This window comes from Schistocerca serialis, chromosome 2 (genome assembly GCF_023864345.2).
Source record: "Schistocerca serialis cubense isolate TAMUIC-IGC-003099 chromosome 2, iqSchSeri2.2, whole genome shotgun sequence".
Classification (NCBI taxonomy): domain Eukaryota; kingdom Metazoa; phylum Arthropoda; class Insecta; order Orthoptera; family Acrididae; genus Schistocerca; species Schistocerca serialis.
Genome location: NC_064639.1, coordinates 669,136,199 through 669,161,699, shown reverse-complemented (window position 1 = coordinate 669,161,699; position 25,501 = coordinate 669,136,199). Strand labels below are relative to the sequence as shown.

The window sequence follows — 25,501 nt, the reverse complement described above, 5'->3', positions numbered from 1 at the left end:
ATTAAATAATTTGTAGATGTCCTTTGCTTTTTATGTTTTGTAGATGTTCCTTGTTTCTTGGCACTTACACAAAGAATGGATGGGCAGTACATACTGGAAAACTTGGGTCTACCAAATCCGAAGTCAAGTACTCCTGGCTGCACACTCTAAGATACTCGTCACAGAACACCAGCAAATGCTTTGACACAGATTTTCTGTGCAAATTAGTCTGCTAGCACTTGGTACACAGAAGTAGTTTCTACATCTACATCTACACGGATACTCTGCAAATCACATTTAAGTGCCTGGTAGAGGGTTCATCGAACCACCTTCACAATTCTCTATTATTCCAATCTCGTAGAGCCCACGGAAAGAACGAACACCTATATATTTCCATACGAGCTCTGATTTCCCTTATATTATTGTTGTGATAGTTTCTCCCTATGTAGGTCGGTGTCAACTAAATATTTTTGCGTTCGAAGGAGAAAGTTGGTGATTGGAATTTCGTGAGAAGATTCCGTCGCAACGAAAAATGCCTTTCTTTTAATGTGACACACTCTCCCATATTTCACAGTAATACAAAACGTGCTGTCCTTCTTTGAACTTTTTTTATGCACTCCATCGGTCCTATCTAGTAAGGATCCCACATTGCGCAGCAATTTCCTAAAAGAGGACGGACAAGCGTAGTGTAGGCAGTCTCCTTAGTAGATCTGTAACATTTTCCAAGTGCCCTGCCAATGAAATGCAGTCTTTGGTTAGCCTTCCCCACAACATTTTCTATGTTTTCCTTCCAATATAAGTTGTTCGTAATTGTAATATCTAGGTATTTAGTTGAATTTACAGCTTTTAGATTAGACTGATTTATCGTGTCATGTGCACTACCACAAGTTCCAATACCCAGTGTCTCCGCCACAATAATGTCATGTAGAAGAAGATGTAATTAGATGAATGACGAACACTAACTTCAGTTAACGAAGGTTTATTCAGCACTTGCACATACAAGAGCGCAGAGCGAACTGCCTCTGGCCAGAACACATACAGTATATATACAGTTACAGAACATTCCAGTACAATGATTCTTGACATTTGTGGATACTTCTAGAATATAGTCGAACCGAATATAGAAATTAAAATTATACAGTTCAGGTGACTTCTGAACTCACGACCCTCCATGCAACAGTCTAGTATCATAACCACAACACCACGTTGCTACTGCTGTTATTTCATTGCAGTTTCGCTTAGAAGATTATTGTCACAAAGGATATTTCAGGTCTGGATTAAGCATTTAAATGAGTGATTTACAACAGATACTACATTAAGTGGCCCAAGTGACAACTAGACTGGTTTCAAACAGAAGTACTAGCTTTCACAGTATGTTAACTAGAACTAGAAAGGTACAAAGAGGATTAGCATGGCCAATTGGGTAGATGTACTTTCAAGGACAATGGTGCAGAATGGTAAGAAATTGATAGCTTCTATAACATAGGAGAGAAGATTGCAGACACTGGATTTCACACGCAAGCCCAATAAGACTTAAGTCACATTATAGTGAACCTTCAACCAAGTAAATCGTGGCTGATTTTCAGTAATGTGGAAGTGATTAAATATGAGAGAAATGTTTTTCAAAACTCCATCCCTCCATCTCTCAGATATGTTCTGTTGAACTGCACCAGTGATAGAGCTTTTGCCTTTTATTAGAATCTTCAGAACTGAATTTCAGTTCATCGAAATCTCCTAGAGCAATAAAGGTGTGTTCATATTATATTGTTGTATGGTCATTCACAAATCTGTGGAAACACATTGTAGCCCTTATAACAAAAAGTTCATTCCCTCATCATTCAGTTTCTGCATTTGATGAAAAGTTACAGAGTGCTGAACTAACAGCTGTGTGAGACTGAAATAAAATGAGTGGTTCTGAATAGCACTGACAGAGCACGCACAATAATCACAGTATCTATTGCTTCCTCCTAACATATATCTTTCGCACTCGTTTGCATCAATGAAACCAATTCATTGGTGTAATAGAACCATTTAGTTCGTGTGAAGTTTTTTTACTCAAAATTACACCTTTACAAATAAATATTATTATGTTTATTGACTCACCTGGCAGAACACAGTAGATATTCCCTCTACCGTTTCAAGAACCAGAATTTCATCCTCAGCAACTTCAAACATTCTGTCTGAGAAAACACTGTGACGCAGGTACAAGGGTATAACAAGGAGGACGGTTGGAAGGACTGCTGTCAACAAGCAGAAAGTTGCAACTCGTCGTGCTCCATGCATCGCTCCCTTCTCTGGAAACAAAATGAAAGGAAAGTAATGAGGAACATGGGAAAATCCAGTATTGCATTTAATACAGTAGTACTCTACATAAGCAGTTACTGTTACCCACATTTTAATTAATTATGCTGTTTTAGCACTGGAAAAAGAATACTGCCACTGTTCTAACATACTTTTGCAAGTTAACAGAAGACAAAGTATTCAAAATTTAGACAATTTCCCATCATGGAAAAATACTCCACCCTCCCTCTCTCCTCAATCGATTACGCTTTTTACATATGTCAAATCAAAATCTGAAACTATGTGAGCAACATAAATAAGCTCATCCCACAAAACATTAGGTATTGGGATCCTAATATTGTGCACATTTACAAGACACTTAACAAAGGGCAATGGTTATGTAACATATCCCCTTCCCCTCCTTGCATTGCTCACAGTTTACAGACGATATATGACAATATCTTGCAACAAAATATCTGTTGGAGATATGTCAATTATCTAGTGTAACTTTTTTTATTTTAAAGGTTATAGTTTTCGTAGTAAAAAGAGAGGTATATATATGGGGAATGTAGACAAGGGCTATGTGAAAGATAAATTTGTTACCACAACCTTCATTACATATTCTCATTTGTAGTCTTTGCCAACTCAACAAATTTAGCACCATCCAACATAAACTAAACCTTAAGTGGTGGGTCATCCCATCTCAAGTGATCATGGGCCTCCCACTCCTTGAGCTTCAATTTTCTTGAAATTTGTTGTGGGTCTAGAACTACGCAAGAAATGAACCTGTGCAAAGTTTTAAATAATGAGTTTAAGTATATGAGAAACATTGGCCTTCTATTTCAATGTCTTTTTGATGAATGTGCGTGAAAATGAACAAAACTCAATGTTTGAAGCTCTTTTGTTACAAGAGACACGTAAGCACTTTCAGGTCTTGGATAACTTTCAGCTGTCAATCAGAAAAATACAGTGTGACAGAATGTGAAGCATTCTGTGAAGCATCATAATCCATGAAAGTGGTTAAAAAAACCTGCAGTGAAAAATGCACAGATTTTTTACCTTCTTTGGAGTCCGATAATTTTTACATTTTGTTCTAGATCTGAAGGTGCTGCAATATTCACGATGATGTGCTATTCAGGAATCCAATATTTATTTTATCTTTCAGACTAACAAAATGAGCAAGCTGGACAAAAAGAACACACGGATTTGACCAGGGCATCTTGTTCTTCAATATCAACTCCACACATGTTACCAATCCACAAGTGATTGTCGTAGATGCATGCAATGTATTCACCAGGAATACAGTTTAAAACTGAGACAAAAACCACATTAGTGTCAGTTGATTGATAAACCAAAGTCACAAAATAAGTTGTTTCACTTGAAACCCAGATAACTGGAATGTGGTTCGAATCCACTGGAAAAAAATGTTCCAGCTAAAGTATGGTGATTTACAAATTGTTGTTCTAGCTTTCTTTCGTCTTCTATTTCTTGGCTAGTAACAAAAATGAACAAGATTCCTTGGAATTGTTGGTCCCAAAATTTGAATAAATCTTCTGGGGGTAAAATCTGATCATCTGTAGTTCATTGCAGGCTTGTTCTTGTTGCTAAGTCTTTAGATACTAAAATGTAGACTTTCACGGCCGGGAAATACCATGTCCATTATAATTATCCAGGCTGTTATGTCGTGGTCGGTTGATGAATGGAAACCACATTAGTGTCAGTTGATTGATAAACCGAAGTCACAAAATAAGTTGTTTCACTTGAAACCCAGATAACTGGAATGTGGTAGCGAGCCAGTGGGTATGTTGGACCTTCCATCGAGCTACGGACCACCTTGAAGATGTCTCCCGCAGTCGGTGACGAAACGTTGGGAATCGACACAGAATTCATCAACCGACCACGGCATAACAGCCCGGATAATTATAATGGATGTTCCACCAATTCCATAGCACAAAAATTTAACACAGCTTGTCCCAAAAATATCCATTTATCAGTTATACCAAAGTCCTTCTTGTGATAGCACAGGCTTATAAACTATTTGTAATTCTTGTATTGAGCAATGGAACCATTACTGAAATAGTGAATGTATACTACTTCACAGATTGTTCATCAATCTGGCCAGCTATATATGGACGGCAATGGTGTCATGCTCGAGACGTGCACAGCTAATGCATAAGCTAATACATTGTACTTCCTCAGTTTATAGTATACAACAAATAGGTGTAATGTTACTTGATTGTTGTCCCAGTGATAACTTTGAACAGCATCTTGGATGAGGAAAGAATAATTTTCTGCAAAATGCATTAGAATGAGTAGTTCACAGGCTTCAAATTTTCTTTGATTTTCTTCAAGTGACAAGTCTGATGTTTTGCATGACTACAAAGCTTCAAAATTTTGGGAATCAAATTCTTACTAACTTCTTCAATAGGCAGCTACTTTGTCTTCAGTGTATCACAATCAGTTTGGGTCCATTGTTTGAATTCAATCACATCACCAAAATCACAGTTTTTAAACACTTCTGTTAAATATTTCCCTACTTCTATGCTTTCTGGGCAGCTTTCACACCACTGAAGCATGCAATCTAAATCTAAATTGCAGAAAATCTTGGCAAGAAGGGCTTTGTAGTCAATGTCAGTAGAGACCACATTACACATTAGCTTTACAATTTGATGGATTGTGCAAACGCATACCGAATTTGCTCCAACAGTAATCCACCATTTTAGTTGTTGCATCTCACAAAATTTAGGAAACCCAACTTCTTTGCTCCATGTTTTCTTTTCCATACTGAATAAACAACTGTCTCAGATTAATAACAAATTGGCATGTCGGTAGTGCATAACTGTACCAAAGATGTTTTGAGGGAAGTTAAATCTTCTGAGCTTATACAATTCTGCCTTTAAAAATAATATGCCAATTGACAGAGCTTGCATTTGCATAATACTTTTTCATCCCTTTTGCTGACTCAACTCTCAGATACAACAAGATGTTTCTAGCGGAGGAAAGTGTGCTCTTACCAGAGGTGCTGGATGGAAGAACTTCTGAAGTCATCCTTTTGCAATATTTGTGCCTGAACTTGGCTCACTTTCTGCAGTTTTATATTTTGCATCATGTTTCTGGTTGAGTGTGATGCACAATAAGTGCTTCAGCAAGAAGATGTACTGATAAGACCCTGCCCCAGGTACCATTAATATATCTGCTAAATTATAGTTGTTTTGCATTTTTTCCTTCCAGAGATACCTGCCTACAGAGAACTCCAAAAAAATTGAATGTTTTTCTATGCACATTTTTTGGGGTACTTTGATTTATTATACTGGGACGCAAAGTGTTTTCCTACTGCACACCATGTTTTTTCCGATTCAGGACCAACAGTTGTATAGGATCTGAAAACAAGATGTTCCTAGATGGTGTTCCACTGTATTAAGAAATGTCAGACAATGGGGTTTGTTCACTTTCATCATACCCTTGTCGAAGAGCTTCTCAAACACAGGACCACATTTTCAAACATATTGGGTATTATGAACTCAAGTTTTGCACGAGTTCATTTCTACAGTATATCTCTACTCATGGTAAATTTGAGCAAAATCAGAAACACAAGAGCGGAAAGCTTGTGAAAAATGTGATCACTTGGGATGGAATGACCCCAGTGCTACAGATCAGTCTGTCAACAAACCACAAATTGGGCAGCACTACCACATACTAGCAACAAATGGCAGAAATTCATTAAGGCAATGACTGGATAATTATCTGGATATCATTGCTGGCATGACTCAAACTTGGTCAGAGCATGTAGTTGACATTTGACATTCATTTTGATATTTGACATGTAATTCTGAGAGATTTGAGAGATTTTCTGTGGGATTCAAGCTTTAGTAGCTTTGAGGTTCAATCCAAAAGTGTGACTGCTTCTGAATATTTAACCTTGCAACAAAAGAATCGGCTTGTAATGTTACCGTCTCTATTACGATGGCACACAAAAGAAAAAACCTGGACATCCACCAGCTCAATGTAATTATTCAACATATCATTTAGATCAATGAATGAATCAACTTTTGCATAATTAAAGAGTTCTCAGAACATCAAATATCTCCTCCACCTTCCACCACAACTTACATGCAAGTCTGGGAGGTTTCACTGGAGACTCTGAACATGGTACAAAGTATCATCCCTTAGAAGAAATATGATTTGCCTGAGTAGACAATATTCTGGCTCTCCTCCATGGCACACTATCGGATTTCTTTGTCCATTGCGCCCAGACAAGTTTGTGAGCAGGTATGAGGAAAAGATGGTAGTGTGTAACTGTAACGAAGATGTTTTGAGAAAAGTTAAATCAGAAACACATCAGAACGAATCATTATCAACATACTGTACCAATTCACATCTCATAGCATTTTTTTTCATCAAGAAGAGAAATGTTTGCAACCCTAATCTGTTGTATTCATGTTATGAACACACTCCTTATGTGAATTTCTTGAAGAGTATGGTATTTGCCCCTACCAACACAAGATCTGCACATGATGATACATCTGCTACAATAACCATTTCTTCTAAAGAATAACCTTTGGTATGTATGAAGAATAACCTTTGGTATGTATGAAGAAATTACTCCATCACACCACTCCTTAATATTGAGACAGGAACCATGTTGGATCCACATCTGTGGATACATTAAACATTAATCTTCTCTCCACAAGCACTTGCTCACTGCTACAGTTCATTTAATGTAATATGCTGCTGTTGGAAGTCACTTCAGCTTTGACCTATCTTTTTATATAGCTCTGCCTTTTAAAAATATTGTGTAACAAGCATTCACATTCAGTCTGTGCTTTCTAATCATAAGTGGTTGTAGTTAAGACAAAGCATGATATCTTTTACACTTTTCCCAACAATATTGTTGAAACTAGGTTCCAATGGGTGTTGGTCATTACGTAGGTTTTGTCACACAGCATGTGCAGGATTCCACAGAAAAATCTGTACGTCAGTAATGACCTGCGCCATAGTATAACATATTCACAAGGATCAGGGAAGTAACCGTACATAATTTTGTATGAAAATGCATGGCTGTATCAGATGGCATTTCCAGACCAAAGACAGCCAAGTCATACAGCATTTGATGCTGTACTGTTGCATTGCCAGGTCAGAATCTGTAGCACCACAGTCTACTGACTGAGGAAGACCATGTGATGTATGACTAGGAAGAGCAGGTTCTGTAAGCTGTCGAAGAGGAGCCAGGTATCAGCGCAAGACAAGTGGCCCTGGCCTGTGCTACATTTTCAACTTCAATGTGGAGGCACTTCACGAACATCTCATGCATCTGTATCACCTTCAACGATCATCCACCACAGAAGAACTTTTGTCAATGGTTTGTTTGTCTCCTGAGTTTTGTTTACAAACAAGCCGACATTTGGAAGAGATGGAGTAACACTTTCCATCACCAGCACATGTGGGTTGACACAATCCTCATATTACTGTACAAGTTAGACATCTGCATCAGTTTAAGGTTAATGTGTGAGCTGAAATTGAAGATGACTGTTTTGTAGGGCAATACATTCTCCCAACCCATCCTACATGTGTTGCCACTAAGGACTTTATTCAGCACATTCTTCAGAATCTACTAGAAGATCTGTCCCCGCAAATAAGAAATATCTAGTTTATGCATGCTGGAGCTCCAGCACATTTCAGCCTCAGTGTTCAAGACACATTGAGCAGTATCTACCATAGCAGATGGATAAGTACAGAAGGACCTGGCCTGCACATTCCCCCAGCCTCAACCCTCAATTTTTTTCTCTGAGGACACCTTAAACAACTGATCTATGCAGCACACACCACCTGGATGCAGACATCTTCATTGATGTATCATGGAAGCCCGCAAAGCCATATGAAAATGTCAGGGAGTATTTGAAAGGGTTGATAGTCCATGATTCAATGAGTGTATGCATGTTTAGAAGCAAGAGGAGGAAATTCTGAGCATTTATTATGAATTTGTGTGTTGATAAACTTTCATTAATAACCTGAAAATGAAGTTTTGGACATATGTTTACGTGAAATTTTTCCTTGTTTTGGTGTAAGGACGCTGTGTACCACCACCTCCATTTGATGGTGGCACAATTCCACTCCACATGTGGACTTAGCAGCACTCACATGCATTAGGTCTATTAAATGACAACACTTAACAAATGTCTCTTTTTCCTTGGTGAGCTCAAGTCATTTCAAATATCAATTAACCCTCTTCTGTTACAATGTAGACTTATCAGAAAAACAGCATCAATTGAAATGTCAATTCCAACAATTCCCTCACTCCCTGGATGGTCCCCAGAGGAAAAGGTACAGATACGACAACCATCAATAGCACTAGGAATGTGTTCCATAATGACAATAATTCTATACAAATTTTACATATCATGGATGGGAGTGACAAACAAAAATATGAACTAAGCACAAGAATTAAATGGCTGCCAGAACACAGACAAGAACTAGACAAATGGTAAACAAAACACAACAACATCTACACCTGAAGCACACACAGAACCATCACTACAACCTTCTGTGTCATACGCATATATCAATATTTCACATCGTTCATTAACACCCATCCCCTTAACTGTTGATAGGAGCTGTTTTCTCTGAAAAATATTTCATTTATTTATTCATGTAATCATGGAAATATTAAGCTATCAATACAAGATAAACAGTAATTACTTAATAAAAGTGAGGAAATGGCAGCGTTTTCCAAATTTGCGGCTTTGATTCTAATATTAAAAGTTACATACACCTGGTGTAATAGCGAATATTTCATAGTACAGTCTACAACTGAAGCTTTAAAAATTACTTCTCTTTCGTTACAGTTTACCTAGACTTGTTTTACATCCCTGAAGTTTTTTCTTCTTACTAGAACCTATGGAACACAGTAAGTGAATGAAATGCAATTCAAGAGCAAGACGGATGATATTGAATAAATCTGGAGGTATAATGCTAAGGCAGTAACATGTCAGTGGATCAAAGTAAATGGGAATCTCTGGAAGAAATTAATCAATGTTCTCACAAAAACCTCTGGATAAATTTAGAGAAATGGTATTTAATGGAAGGAAGGAAGATTAAGGTTTAATATTCCATCAAAGAGGTGGTGATAGAAAATGGAGAATGTGCTCAGGTTGGGAAAATTGATCACATTCTCTTCAAAGAAACCATCTCAACATTTGCTATAAGTAATTTAGGAAAATCACAAAAAACCTACACTGAGATGGCTGGGCAGCAATGTATACTTCCGTGCTTCTGAACTGGTGCTTGAAGAAGACTGCACAACACTTCTGCTCGCCCACATCATATGCTTCAAATAAAAACTATGAGAATAAGACCATGTAGTAAAACACACACACAATCATTCCACATGCAAACTTTATTGACATAAAGTTACTAATATTTGCACAAAGTAATCTCTCTCATGCATAGCAAAGTTCATATGCAATCACATTTTTGAAGAGACTTTGCATTCGAGAGTGACAGCTAAATATATTTTTAATAAGTTGGGGAAAGAGCAGAACTCTATGAAAGCTGAATGTGTTTGACATTCTGCAACAGTAGTCCTTGATGTACAGTCCAAGGCAGCAGACTGTGATTCAGGCAAAAATGATATATCCATTCACGTTATACATAAATCCCTTAGCACATGGTATTAGTTGCAATCTCAGACTAATCACAGATAATACAGTTACATAACAGTATTATGAGGAAATTTTGAACATAAAAAAGCATTATCCAGTTCGATCTGGATGAAACATCAAGCTGATGCCAAGGCAGCAGTTCAAACACAGATGCAGACAACATGTATTATATGTAAATGATATGTTTTTAAATAATAAATTTGATGTTATTGCCTTTTCTCTTTTTCCAATTATTTTCAAGTACATAAAAAGAGTGCTGAAGTTACCCTTCCAAAGGAAATAATGGAAGAATGAAATCGAATAAGTGATGTGTGTGTGTGGAATGTATGATGTGAAGTATAAATATCGTTGCATGTATTTAAAAGGCGATTAAAACAAAATTGAGATGATTATAATGTACCTACGTTTTTCAGAATCTTATACATTTCCATATAAAGTAAAATGAGACATTTTGTTTGAAACTGATGAAACCAGCACACAAAAAAAGGTAGTCTTCTTCTGGAGTCTCGATTTCATGTAAAAAGGAAGTCCTCTACAGAACACTGATCATACTATTGTAAAACAAAGTAATTAAATTGTCACATTATTTCCTACGAATTACGGCGAGGAGATAGTCATATAAATGACTGCATTTCGTGACATTCACTATCGCAATGGACTCAAGCTGCTACAACAAACCAGACTAATCCATACTATACTAGTCACATTAAACACACATCATTGTCAACATGCAAATTATGTAACACATAACTAAATGATAACAGTAACATATTACAAAGATGGGAAGTCTTCTCATCAACTAATGGTGTCTGGCAACAAATTATGAAAAAGCGGCAAGGGGTAACAACTGATGTCAGTCTTCGAAACATGGGATACTGATGAGACAGACACATTTTCCCTAGAAACGCTATTTTAAGAAGCGTAATGTTGACGTGTTTTGGACTAATAAATTTGTTTGGTGTCTAGAACAGGTAGTTGTTACTGACGCAGTTGATAATTACATTGATTTCTCGATTGTCACTGACTGTCATAAATCCTTGATATAAACAGAATATATTTATGTACCTTGTTTACCACAAAATTCATGAATAAAGTTACAAAGTCTTGAAAATAAAACTTGGTTGTTTTTCACTATAAGCATCAGCTGTCGATGTTTACATTCTATTACACCACAGATACACTTCATACAGAAACGCAAACTCGAGAGTAATCGATTACTGCAAACGACCCACGGAACAGAACTCTTAGTATTTCTCTCTCTCTAAATATAAACAATTGGATTTCCACAGTCATCGAAATCTATAATATCTATTGAGTTGCGCAGACTATATTTCATGTGAAATAGCACACTGCAAATTTTCACGGATCAAAAAACGAACAATTATTTCACTGATAACACGTATATTTATCCGTATCTTCCAGTGTTTCCAATATCTGGAAAATCGTTCATTTTCCTTTCGTTCGTTCTCTCATGTAGTTTAAATATGTTGGTTTGTTGGCAGAGTGAAGGTGGTTGATACACTCCGTCAACTCCATTGAGTCCACTCTGACCACTACACGCCAGTTCATACTGGCCATCACGTCACGTCAATTCGCGTAGCCCACTACGCACTGGTGAAAGTGAGATTATGATTTAACACCCGTGGGACAAAAGTTCGACTATACTATCGGAACTGAGGAATTTACGACGATAAAGTTTATTAATGGCCAAAGCAAACTTCATAACGCATGTTCTTGATCAATTTTATGTGAAAAAGTGCTAAAACGCGAAACTACATTTCAAGACATAAGAAAATGTATACATACAAAAACATCAAACAATCCAGAATGAGATTTTCACTCTGCAGCGGAGTGTGCGCTGATATGAAACTTCCTGGCAGAGTAAAACTGTGTGCCCGACCGAGACTCGAACTCGGGACCTTTGCCTTTCGCGGGCAAGTGCTTGGAAGGTAGGAGACGAGGTACTGGCAGAAGTAAGGCTGTGATTACCGGGCGTGAGTCGTGCTTCGGTAGCTCAGTTGGTAGAGCACTTGCCCGCGAAAGGCAAAGGTCTCGAGTTCGAGTCTCGGTCGGGCACACAGTTTTAATCTGCCAGGAAGTTTCACATCAAACAATATTTGTAAGGAAATTAATAGAGCCTTTTTATTTTACACATTATGTTTTTTTTCCTTATGTAACTATTAAGTCATAAATAACCATATTTTACTATTTAATTAGAGTTGAATTTTTCTCTCAAAACGTTATGTAATGAAAATTTCTTAAGAACCCATATGTTCTTACTTGTATACACTGTTGGTGTCAGCTCTGTTCTGTTTAGTTTAGTTATGTCATGTTCCATAAACCATTTTGCAGATTGTTTTATCGATTTGACATGGAACAAGTCAGAATACAAGATGTGTATATATATATATATATATATACATGAATGTGCTAATATTAATATTACTCAAATTTTTAGTTCTACACATGCAACTACATTTAGAGGTACATTTTTTTTACCCTTTCTGAAAAAGGAACTCGTCCACAGAGTAGAAGGAGTTGTCCAAAAGAAATGATTTTAAGCTAGATTTAAAACTCGAACTGTTACCTGTAACACTTTATGTCGTTGGGCAAATGATCATAAAATCTGTTAAATCTGAGCTCAAGAGGGTAATCAGTAAGCCAAAAATTGATTATTTTAGGACACTCCTCAGAGACATTCACTGGACTGATGTTTACAGTGCTCATGGCATGAATGAAAAATATAACATTTTTGCTAATAAAGTGCTTACCTTATTTGAACACTGCTTTCCCCCAAAACTTACCAAGGTTAGAGCAAAGTCTACAAAGAAGCCATGGATTACTCGAGGAATAGGGGTATCTTGTAAAACAAAAAGAAAACTGTATCTGTCAATCCGAAACATTTCCAATGTTGATGCTATAGCACATTATAAGAAATACTGCAAAATATTAAAGACTGTAATACGGATGTCAAAGCAAATATATTACAAGGAAAAGATAGTCATATCAGATAACAAAATAAAGACAATATGGGATATAGTGAAGGAGGAGACCGGTAGAACCAGACATGAAGAGGAACAAATAGCATTAAGAGTAAATGATGCATTGGTGACAGATGTGTATAGTGTTGCAGAACTTTTTAACAAACATTTTATAACTGTTACTGAAAAGATGGGGTTGTCAGGTTCGGTAGATGCTGCTATGGATTACCTTAGACCAGACACTTCAAGTAACTTCCATAATATGAATTTGACCCTCACTACCCCAACAGAAATAATGTCCATCATAAAATCTTTAAAATCAAAAACATCTAGTGGGTATGATGAAATATCAACAAAGTTAATTAAAGAATGTGATTCTGAGCTAAGTAACATATTAAGCTATCTGTGTAACCAGTCGTTTATCAGTGGAATATTTCCCGAATGGCTGAAATATGCTGAAGTTAAGCCACTGTTTAAGAAGGGAGATAAAGAAATAGCATCAAATTTCCGTCCAATTTCATTGTTGCCAGCATTCTCGAAAATTTTCGAAAAAGTAATGTACAGTCGTCTTTATAACCATCTTATCTCAAATAACATACTGTCAAAGTCACAGTTTGGATTTCTAAAAGGTTCTGATATTGAGAAGGCTATCTACACTTACAGTGAAAATGTACTTAATTCATTAGACAAAAAATTGCAGGCAACTGGTATATTTTGTGATCTGTCAAAGGCATTTGACTGTGTAAATCACAATATCCTTTTAAGTAAACTAGAATATTATAGTGTAACAGGAAATGCTGCAAAATGGTTCAAATCTTATATCTCTGGCAGGAAACAAAGGGTGTTATTAGGAAAGAGACATGTATCAAGCTATCAGGCATCATCCAACTGGGAACTAATTACATGTGGGGTCCCACAAGGTTCCATTTTGGGGCCCTTACTTTTTCTTGTGTATATCAATGACCTTTCATCAGTAACATTACCAGATGCCAAGTTTGTTTTGTTTGCTGATGATACAAACATTGCAATAAATAGCAAATCAAGTGTAGTCTTAGAAAGATCAGCCAATAAAATATTTGTAGACATTAATCACTGGTTCCTAGCCAATTCTTTGTCACTAAACTTTGAAAAAACACACTACATGCAGTTCAGAACTTGTAAGGGGTGTCCCAAGAGTATATGTCTAACATATGATGACAAGAAGATAGAAGAAGTGGACGGTGTTAAATTCTTGGGATTACAGCTTGATAATAAATTCAACTGGGAGGAGCACACCACAGAACTGCTGAAGCGTCTTAACAAATCTCTGTTTGCAATGCGAATTTTGTCAGACATAGGGGATATAAAAATGAAAAAGCTGGCATACTATGCTTACTTTCATTCCATAATGTCATATGGGATTATTTTCTGGGGTAATTCATCAAGCCAAGCTAAAGTTTTCCGGGCACAAAAACGTGCAGTAAGAATTATATGTGGTGTGAACTCAAGAACATCCTGCAGAAGCCTGTTTAGGGAACTAGGGATACTAACTACAGCTTCCCAATATATTTATTCCTTAATGAAATTTGTCATTAAAAATATATCACTTTTTCAAACCAATAGCTCAATTCATGGAATCAATACTAGAAATAAGAATAATCTTCACAAGGATTTAAAGTCACTTAGTCTTGTACAAAAAGGTGTGCATTATTCAGGAACACACATTTTCAATAACTTGCCAGCAGCCATAAAAAGCTTAACAACCAATGAAATTCAGTTTAAGAGAAGCCTAAAGGATTTATTGGTGGCCAACTCCTTCTACTCCATTGATGAATTTCTGAGGAAAACCAACTGATTTGTATATAAGTACAACATATCTTCTGCACAATTTCAGTGCAGTAATGTGTTCACTGAAAATTATAATCTAACTTCTGCACCATTTCAGTGCAGTAATGTGTTCATTGTAAATAAGTATTACAGTAGTTGTATTACATGTTTCTTACCTTATAAATAAATAAAAAACTTTTTTATTTTAAATTCAGTGCAATAGTATTTGTAAAATGACTCTTAGTGTTCATTAAAAAATGACGATCATTCCACTTGGGACCTGTGGAATGGTACATTAGCTTATTTGTTTTAGTTTAAATATTTGTCATGTATTGTTGTTTTTCTGACATGTTCCACATCCTGGAGGACCTCCTCACTACGGATCAATTGGAATGAAAGTAAATCTAATCTAATCTAATCTAATCAAAGATTTTTGTTGCTGAATAATGTACTCATTTTTGAGCAACTGACAGCTTCAATAACGGATAGGAAAGGTCATTTTTCCCTCTAGTGTTGTACAGGTGAACATCACTGTTCTTTGCGAATTGAGATGGATTATTTGTAACGAACTTCATTAGCGAATATACGTACTCTGATTGTCCAGTTAAAATACCTAACACATTGAAAAGGTGTCTACATGACGTCCTTGGGTGAACACCACTAATTATCCTCACTGCTCTCTTTTGTGCAATCAATAATTTATGTCTAAGTGGTGAGTTACCCCAGAAAACTATTCCATAAGACATTATTGAGTGGAAATATGCAAAGTACATTAGGAGGCTGATCTGTTTATTACCAAGACTAGCGATTATACGAAGAGCGAAAGAAGCTGAACTTAATTGTTTATGAAGCTCAGTAATATGCTTCTTCCAGTTCAAGTTGTCATTAATGCGAACACCGAAAAATTTGGAGAAATGTACCCTGTTAATTGAGCCCTGTTCATATGCTACATCAATTGTCGGTATGACTGTATTCGGTGTACAGATATGGATATAGAGGGTTTTTTCAAAATCATTGTAAAACCTACATAATTTTTTGCTTTCATGTATATGACTTCACTTGTGAGAACACTCAATGGAAGAATATCCAAGTTGTCACGGAACACTTGCAATTTTCCAGCAAACAAAGCACAATAACAACAACAGCAACAACAACAACAACAACAACAACAATAATTAAGAAGATGCTAAAACACAAAATCCACTACTATAAAATGCGTCAGCGCGGCAACAATTTCCAATGTTAGCACGCGAAGCCACTTGTCAATACTTTCTCCCCGAGAAACCTTGACGTGTCGAGACGTAATATGACGGCTGGTGTGAACTGGCCTTTTTTTAGATTAGTTTATAATCATCCGCTGCATCACTTACATGATTGTATCACAGAATTTACATACAAACACAGTCTAATAGTACGTATTATTAGACTGTGCTAACACAGAAGGTTCGTTCAAGCAGTTTCCGGCGGGCTCATGCGCATTTGCAGAGTTGAAACCGCATATAAACAGTTCCTTCTGCCGCTTCTGGCAACTTAGTGTGTGGCTGTTCACTGTATAAGCAGTGAGGTGAAGCAGCCAGACTCTACCTGGAAAATTTTTCTCGCTCTCCCAAGCTACCATGCAGCATGCGCAGAACTGCCTGAGATAGAGCGCGGTATACTCCAAGTGAGTCATGCTTTGTTTGGCGAGTTCTTTGATATTTTGGAAGCTGCTGTAGTTGCAGTTTTCGACTAGTTCATGTTTGTGGTTGTTCGTTAAATGTAAGGTAATCATTTTACTTATTCCTATAAATTCATCTTTACTTCTAGAAGTGCAAAAGAACTGCAATTGATTGAAATACGGAACTTATAACTGCCACTTATTCCAGATGTCTAGCAAATCGAAACCGATTTTTCTGTTGAGTGACGTGGAGTTGGAAGTGTTACATCTTACCAAAAGACAAAAAAAAAAAATATTTCGAGAATGTCATGCTGCAGTATAGAGACACTGAATTTATGGAATATTTTCGTGTGGGTGTTGTGTGGGGGAGGAGTTAAGAGAAAAATTCAGCAATTGTAAGCATCAGGAAGGTAGCAATAGCAAGCTCCTTCCATTACAGCACATTCTGATGTTTTTGCGGTTACTGACCACGAAGCAGCAAGCTTTAGATATGTGGTAGACAGATTTAACAATTGTATTGGTTTTTTGCACCATGTCATAAAAAGAATTACATAGTTGTTTAGTGATTTAGGATTTACAAAGTGGCTGTCCGCCAAGGAAAGGGCATAAATTGAGGATAATTTCCGGGGAAATAGGATTCCTGGAGCGATTGGTGTAATCGACAGGACACACAGTAGAATAAACAGTCCTCCAAAGACCCCCAGTGGTATTTGAACCGGAAAAACTGTTTTTCACTGCAACTGCAAATAGTCTGTGAATATGACCAACGGATGCGGGACTTACTCGTCAGTTATCTGGGTGCTGTATGTGATGGGGAACTGTTCAGGACGTCAACACTTAACTAAATCCTCATGGATTCTCTCTTTTCGATGACAATGCATTACGAATTTATTTACCCCATTTAGAAATATGGGGCATCTGTTTAGAGCTCAAAATCATTTTACCACTGGACTCTCGAAAAACAGGTGTGTTGTTGAGCACTGCTTTGGATTGTTAAAACAGCGTTTTCGACAATTGTACCATCTAAAATTGAGGAAAATTTAAGACGTATTCACTACATTCGAGTCCGCTGTGCTCCACACGATCTCACCATGGAAGATGACTTAGCATTCGAAGAAAATAAAGGGACATTTAGCAGTAGCTGTATTCCTTCCTCCTCATACGATAACATATTGTGATACATCTAGTTTTCCCTTAAAGAGGGGTAGCTCTATATGTTATTTCATTTTTCACAAATTAACTCTGTTTTTGAGTTTGTTAAGAAAGTAGTAATTTTGGCCAGACTTTTGTGTTGCCTTAATGGAAATATCGTTTTGTGTATTTGTTTCAGTTCTTATGGGGAATTAGGAACGTTTTAACTCAACAGATAAAAGATAATCAGAGGCCCTAATTTAATGTTCTGTTTTCACTGCCACTTAATATATTGCACCAGCCAAAATGCAGCCCCACTGCGAATGCTATTCTCAAACATGGGATGAGTTATTTGCCATTCATAAGCAGCTGGAAATCGCTCTGACTATTGTTAAACGATTGGCAGCTGTTGCGAATCAGTGTGTTGGAAGAGCTCCTGAGAGCCATGTAACAGTGATATCTATACTGGAGGCACCTCAAGTACTATCCTCTCCTGTGGATCCTGTCTCTTCTACAGAAATTACAGGACCTGACTGCAAGTGGTGTGTCAATGGTAGATCTAGGCATTCCGCACAGGGTGGATGGGGATAGGGAGGACTCAGGATATTGTACCAATCCCTTTAAACAACAAGTTTGAGGTGCTGTCTTTCACTGAAACTGAAACTGAGGCAGTGGGACTCACTTCACCTGTCATGGGGTAATCTATTTTATCCAGTGTCAGGGGGATGCAAACACAAAAGTGTAGAGGGTCTATTAATTGTCAGCAGTTCTAATATACAATGAATGGTGGTGCCTCGTAGGGAAATGGTAGCAAGGGACAGGAAAGGACATCATGTGCACTCAATGTGTGGGCATGGTGGGCTCATCCAGCACACTGAAGAGGCTATTCCAGCAGCCATTGTGTGAACAGGGTGGAACCGACTGCAGATTGTAGTGCATGTTGGAGCAAATGATTTCTGTTGTCTGGGCTCCAAGGTCATTCCTGGGTCCTTCAACGAGCGGCAGAGAAGGTTGAGAAGACCAGCCTTGTGTGTGGAGTTTCAACAAAGTTCTCAATTTGCAGCTTCATTACCAAAACTGATCATGGCCCTTTGGCTCTGAGTCGAGTGGAAGAACTGAACCAGAAACTTCAAAGGTTCTGTGACAAGCTAGGGTGCGACTTCCTGGACTTGTGCCATATGGTTGAGAACTGTAGGGTCCCCTTAAATGGGTCACGTGTGCACTACACATCGGAGCTTCTCATGTTGCTGAATGTGCATGGTGTGCACACAAAGCGTTTTTTTTTCAGATTAGACGACTCTTCATCTAATCCAGACAATGATAGCTGTAGGAAACCCAGAAGTATGACTGCAATAGCGAAAGAAATGCCTCCCACAGGAGAAAATTTATAAATCTTGCCAAAGGATTTGCAACAAAGTGCCAGAGTTGGAGGCGCTCCTGAAAATCAATGAAGCTCACATGATACTAGGTACAGAAAGTTGTTTGAAACCTGAAATTGATAGCAGTGAGATTTTTGGGGAAAATGTCGGTACATAATGAAAAGATAGGCAAATGGGAAATGGAGGTGATCTTTTTGTTGCAGTAGAGAAGACGCTCAAATCAGCTGAGACAGAAACTGAAGCTGTATATATATATTAGGGGTGAGCATAAAGTGATCATTCGATCCTTCTATTGTACACCAGACTCATCTCCTGATGTAAACGAAAACCTTAGAGAAAACCTTAGTTCACTTGTACCTAAGTTCCCCAGTCATACTCTAATCATCAGCAGAGACTTTAATCACCCAACAATTATTTGCAAAAACAGACATAATGTCTTATGGGATAACAGCAATCACTGATTTTATAATGTTACTCTAAATCCGTCTTGATTGCAAATTTTTTTATTATTCATATGACCGGTTTCGGTTCATTCAGAACCATCTTCAGATCCGATATTTAAGTTACAGGAGTAACCGTCCAATTCAGCAACTTTCACATGCTACGTCACATCTGTGACGTAGCATGTGAAAGTTGCTGAATTGGACGGGTTACTCCTGTAACTACATCTGTGACGTAGCATGTGAAAGTTGCTGAATTGGACGGGTTACTCCTGTAACTTAAATATCAGATCTGAAGATGGTTCTGAATGAACCGAAACCGGTCATATGAATAACAAAAAAATTTGCAATCAAGACGGATTTAAAGTAACAACCCAACAATTAATTGAGAAAATTACAGTTTTGTTAGTGGTGGGTGTGGTAAGGCATCCTATGAAACATTACTATATGTCTTCTCTGAAAACTACCTAGAACAGGTGGTTAGAAACTTCAGTTGTGATAGAAATATATTGGATCTAGTAGCAACAAATAGATCTGACGTCTTTTGGGATGTCCACATCGAAACTGGTGTCAGTGAACCATGAGACAGTTGTGGCAATAATGATTACCAAAGTACAAAGGACAACTAAAATAATCAGAAAGATACATTTTTTCGTTAAACTAGATAAAAAATCTCAATGAGGAACCTGAAACTTTCAACATAGGACAGCAGCATGTAATGGAATTACGACTCAAGTTTAAAAAATAGTTGACCATCGACTGGATAGATATGTACCCAGTAGAGCAATTCATGCTGGGAGGGAAACTCCATGGTATACAGTGACTGTCAACAAACTTCCAAAGAAACATAGATTAGTGCACAATAGACGTAAAGCAAAGTGTAGGGCTATAGATACAGAGATTCTGGATGAAACGCATTTGGCTGTCAAGAGAGCAACACATGATACCTTCAATGACTACCAAAGTAGAATATTATGAAATGAGTTTTCACAAAACCCAAAGATATTATGCTCATATGTAAAGGCTGTTAGTGTCCTGCCCTACTCAATGAGACACGAACTGAAATTGAGGGTAGCAAAGCAAAAGCTGAACTGTTAAATTCTGTTGTCAAATGTTGCCCCAGTTGAATTGCCCCAGTTTAATTCACATACCAATGAAAAAGTGAATGAAATAAGTATTAGCCTCAGTGGTGTTGAGAAACAACCGACACAGTTAAAATTGAAAAAAGCTACAATTCCTGATAGAAACCATATCAGTTTGTATACTGAATTTTCGGCTGACTTAGCACTTCTTATAACTTTAATCTATTGTAAATCCCTCGAATAAAAAACTGTGCCCACTTCTTGGACAAGGGCCACATCTGTCTGAAAGATGGATAGTAGAAGTGACCCAGAAAACTACTGTCCAATATCCTTGACATCGATTTGTTGTGGAATCTTAGAACATATTCTGAGTTCAAACATAAAAAGGTATCTTGAACAGAATGACCTCCTCAATGCCAACCAGCATGGATGCATAAAACCGATCATGTGAAACCCAACTCGCACTTTTCTCACATGACACACTGAAAGCTTTGGCTCAAGGCAGTCATGTAGATGCAGTGTTTCTTGATTCCCAACTCGCATTTGACTCAGTACCACAATTACACTTATTCTCAGAAGTATGATCATATGGGAATCAAGTGAAATTTGTGATTGGATTGAGGACTTTTTGGTAGAGAGGACACAGCATGTGATCTTGGATGGAGAGTCATTGTCAGATGTAGAATTAACTTTGGGTGTGCCCCAGGGAAGTGTGTTAGGACCCTCTTGTTCATATTGTATATTAATGATCTTGTAGACCACATTAATAGTAACCTTAGACCTTTTGCACATGATGCAATTATTTATGACGGAGTACTGTCTGAAGAAGCTGCATAAATATTCAGCCAGATCTTGGTACGATTTCAAAGTGATCCAAAGATTGGCAATTTACTTTAAATGTTCGAAAATGTAAAACTGTGTTCTTCACAAAACGAAAAAACGTAGTGTCCTTTGAATATAATATCAATGATTCACTGTTGGAATCAGGCAAGTCATACAAATATCTGGGTGTAATACTTTGAAGGGATATGAAATGGAATGGTGACATAGGCTCAAATGTGGGTACAGTAGATGGTAGATGTCAGTTAATTGGTATAACAGTGTGGAAGCGCAATTAGTCTAAAAAGGAAATAGTTCACATATCACTTTTGTGACCCCATCCTGCAATACTGCTCAAGTGTGTGGAACCCATACCAAATATGACTAACAGAGGATATTGAAATATACAGAGAAGGGCAACGGAAATGGTCACAGGTTTGTTTAATCTGTGAGAGTGAGTCACAGAGTTAGTGAAGGAACTGAACTAGAAGACTCTTTAACATACATGTAAACTACCCTTGAGAGAGTCTGTTAACAAAGTTTAAACACCCAGTTTTAAATGATGACTCAAGAATATACTGCAGCCCCCCTACATGTCACTCACATAGGGATCATGAAGATAAGGTTAGAATAATTAATGCATGCATAGAGGCATTAAAAAAATCATTCTTCCCCCACTCCATTTGTGAGTGGAATGGGATGTACCCTCTGCCATGGTTTGGAGTGGATAAATGTAGATGTAGATCTAGATATGCAGTTGCTGCTGCTACATGTATCAGCTATTGATACATCACTGTGTTCGGAAATCTGACCAGAAATGGAACGAGATGCATTTATCTCTTTTCAGACCTACTGGCTATAACTGTGTACATTGAATTTCACTGTCTCGTAGTTGTAACAGAAATATTTTTTCCCAGTGGCAACCTCATGTACACATTTGTGAATGTTCAATCTTTTTATCAAGTACAAGTGCTGCCAACTGCTGGGCTTCAGTATAAAATATTAACAAGTTAATGTAGCAGTATGCAGTGCTTGTGGCCACCAGAATATATAGAAGTGGTTAGTTATATTCCGCTGTATATATGAATAATTATTATAGTTGTTATCCTGCATGGTAATTATGGAATTACAAGTTTATTTAATACAACAGTGAATATTTCAAAATTAGTTATTTTAGTCTATAAAAAGATGCCAAGTGTACACAGTATGTTTTGAAAATGAGTTCTCATTTTTTTATTAATCTTGTATCAAAAATCATTAAAAATCATGCCAAGAGCATTAAGGCATGAAAAGAAGTTTTCTTCCGCTACAAAAAATTCAGATCTGAAAGGTTGAGCGGAGAAAACAACAAACACACATCACCTGTTTTTTAGTCCTTGAAAGTAGTTCTCTGGTAGCTGCTTAAACAAATCTATACAGTCACAAAATTCCTTGTCATGCTTGTTACACACTGTGACAGCAGTGCTCCAAGTGGACGGAAAGGTACACTTAAAAATGCAATAATGGATGAGTGCGAATCGTGTCGTTTATATAAATGTGTAACATAGAATAGACAGCATATGCAGTGCTATAAAAATTGGTAGTAACTAAAAAATTACAATACTTCTGTCTTTCTTTAGTTTCCTAGGGACTCTTTGGAGGTATGAAACGGTACATTATAGAACATCTTATTTAAAATTCTCTTTTAACTACAGGTATATACTGGTGAATATTGTTTTCTTTTAAGAAGGGAAAATAGCTAGGAAACAACAGAAGACTGAGCTTTCGCAGAAAGATGTCGTGTATCCACGATGGGAAGTTTTCTTCACTACACTTTCAGTCCCATTAGTGAGTGTGGAACATACAGAACTTGTACGGAATGCAATACCTACATTATTTAACGTACAAATAAGCCAATACAATTGTGGTTGAAAGGAAATACACATAGACATGATAATGAAGTGTCAAAAGAAACATTCCCAACAGAGAAGAAACCAGTTCCTCGATTACTGCGTCATGTGAGCCACAAACAGCCAGAGTCTTCAGTGGATTCACTTCTGATGCAAAAGCAATTACATTTACAAAAGTAGTTGTGTATTACACAGTTGAGTGAAGTGCGCAAATTTCCAAAACATTAGACTTCATTCAAAATTGTTATGTGTCAATGAAAGTATGTATCATAACAACAACAGAAATATATGCTTCTCATGAATGAAATACGTGTTTGAGTTCTCTTAATTTCAGTGGAATATCCTGCAATTATACACGTATTCCAAAGTATTTCTTTACGCATAAGTTGTAACTTATGCCACTGAATCAGAGAGATTTGGCTATTTTTCTATTTATTTCACAATCACTCTTCTCTGTTGATAATTTAATAATGCTTGGAACGTAAAACAATAATAACTATTTTCTTAATTAAGTAGAAAAATAATTAAAAACAAACATTAATTTTACAGCTGGCTTCCCTGCCACTTGAGCTGTTAGTGTCATTCCACCTATCAGATGGTAACAATTTTCATAGCAGTGAGTGTCGCAACTTCATATGGTAAAATATGATAATGTCATACAGCTTATGCACAGCAAAAATCTACAAATTAATGTATAATAAATATAATACTAATATTTCACAGTGTGTTAAAAATTGAGACAACGAATTAATGCATTGGTCTTAAACATGCTCTCTGAACTAGTAAACAATGATTTGACATGCATGCAGTACACTTTGAAGAACATATTTATCACATCATTTAGAGTTAAAGTGTCTACAAACAAAACATAAATTTCACATTGGAATTGCACAATTCAAATGACAATGAAGAAAATACAACTGTTTGTTAGGGACTCAAAACATTCCTCTACATTATAAAACATTTATTTAACAGTTTTTTCTAATTCTAGCTCAAATGTTCTGTTATCTTCCATTCCCTTGATGCTCACATTGCTTGCAGGATCAGGTCAGTATTTTTCTTTGAAACTGAAAGTAATGAACTGTGAAAGCGTACAATATGAGCAATTATTGTGGAGCAGTTGATGTAATGGCGCTGTGGCTGAGGGAAATAAAAGTGGTCAAATGCACTGACTGGCAGTTCGTCAGGTTGTTTTCAAATCTTGCTGATACCAGTTTTTTCATTTTATTTCATCCCTCGCAATGTGAAGCTTTGACTGTAAAATTTAAATATATTTAAACAGTTCAGTTTATATACATTCCTGGAAATTGAAATAAGAACACCGTGAATTCATTGTCCCAGGAAGGGGAAACTTTATTGACATATTCCTGGGGTCAGATACATCACATGATCACACTGACAGAACCACAGGCACATAGACACAGGCAACAGAGCATGCGCATTGTCAGCAGGAGTACAGTGTATATCCACCTTTCGCAGCAATGCAGGCTGCTATTCTCCCATGGAGACGATCGTAGAGATGCTGGATGTAGTCCTGTGGAACGGCTTGCCATGCCATTTCCACCTGGCGCCTCAGTTGGACCAGCGTTCGTGCTGGACGTGCAGACCGCGTGAGACGACGCTTCATCCAGTCCCAAACATGCTCAATGGGGGACAGATCCGGAGATCTTGCTGGCCAGGGTAGTTGACTTACACCTTCTAGAGCACGTTGGGTGGCACGGGATACATGCGGACGTGCATTGTCCTGTTGGAACAGCAAGTTCCCTTGCCGGTCTAGGAATGGTAGAACGATGGGTTCGATGACGGTTTGGATGTACCGTGCACTATTCAGTGTCCCCTCGACGATCACCAGTGGTGTACGGCCAGTGTAGGAGATCGCTCCCCACACCATGATGCCGGGTGTTGGCCCTGTGTGCCTCGGTCGTATGCAGTCCTGATTGTGGCGCTCACCTGCACGGCGCCAAACACGCATACGACCATCATTGGCACCAAGGCAGAAGCGACTCTCATCGCTGAAGACGACACGTCTCCATTCGTCCCTCCATTCACGCCTGTCGCGACACCACTGGAGGCGGGCTGCACGATGTTGGGGCGTGAGCGGAAGACGGCCTAACGGTGTGCGGGATCGTAGCCCAGCTTCATGGAGACGGTTGCGAATGGTCCTCGCCGATACTCCAGGAGCAACAGTGTCCCTAATTTGCTGGGAAGTGGCGGTGCGGTCCCCTACGGCACTGAGTAGGATCCTACGGTCTTGGCGTGCATCCGTGCGTCGCTGCGGTCCGGTCCCAGGTCGACGGGCACGTGCACCTTCCGCCGACCACTGGCGACAACATCGATGTACTGTGGAGACCTCACGCCCCACGTGTTGAGCAATTCGGCGGTACGTCCACCCGGCCTCCC

At 37.8% G+C, this 25,501-nt stretch overlaps 1 protein-coding gene across 2 annotated transcripts in view; it reads right to left on the bottom strand.

Moving 5' to 3' along the window:
* LOC126455662 (uncharacterized) overlaps positions 1 to 25,501 on the bottom strand; it is a 210,543-nt gene that overhangs the window by 83,977 nt on the left and 101,065 nt on the right. Inside the window, exons 1-2 of one of the 2 annotated variants that reach the window (XM_050091430.1) lie at positions 10,983 to 11,050; positions 2,083 to 2,273 (exon numbers count right to left, since the gene is read on the bottom strand). In XM_050091430.1, coding sequence (XP_049947387.1) covers positions 2,083 to 2,262 — 180 coding nt within the window. In that variant the 5' untranslated portion in view covers positions 2,263 to 2,273; positions 10,983 to 11,050. Of the gene's footprint in view, positions 1 to 2,082; positions 2,274 to 10,982; positions 11,051 to 25,501 lie in introns of those variants that run through there. The other variant, XM_050091429.1, reaches the window with a different exon arrangement.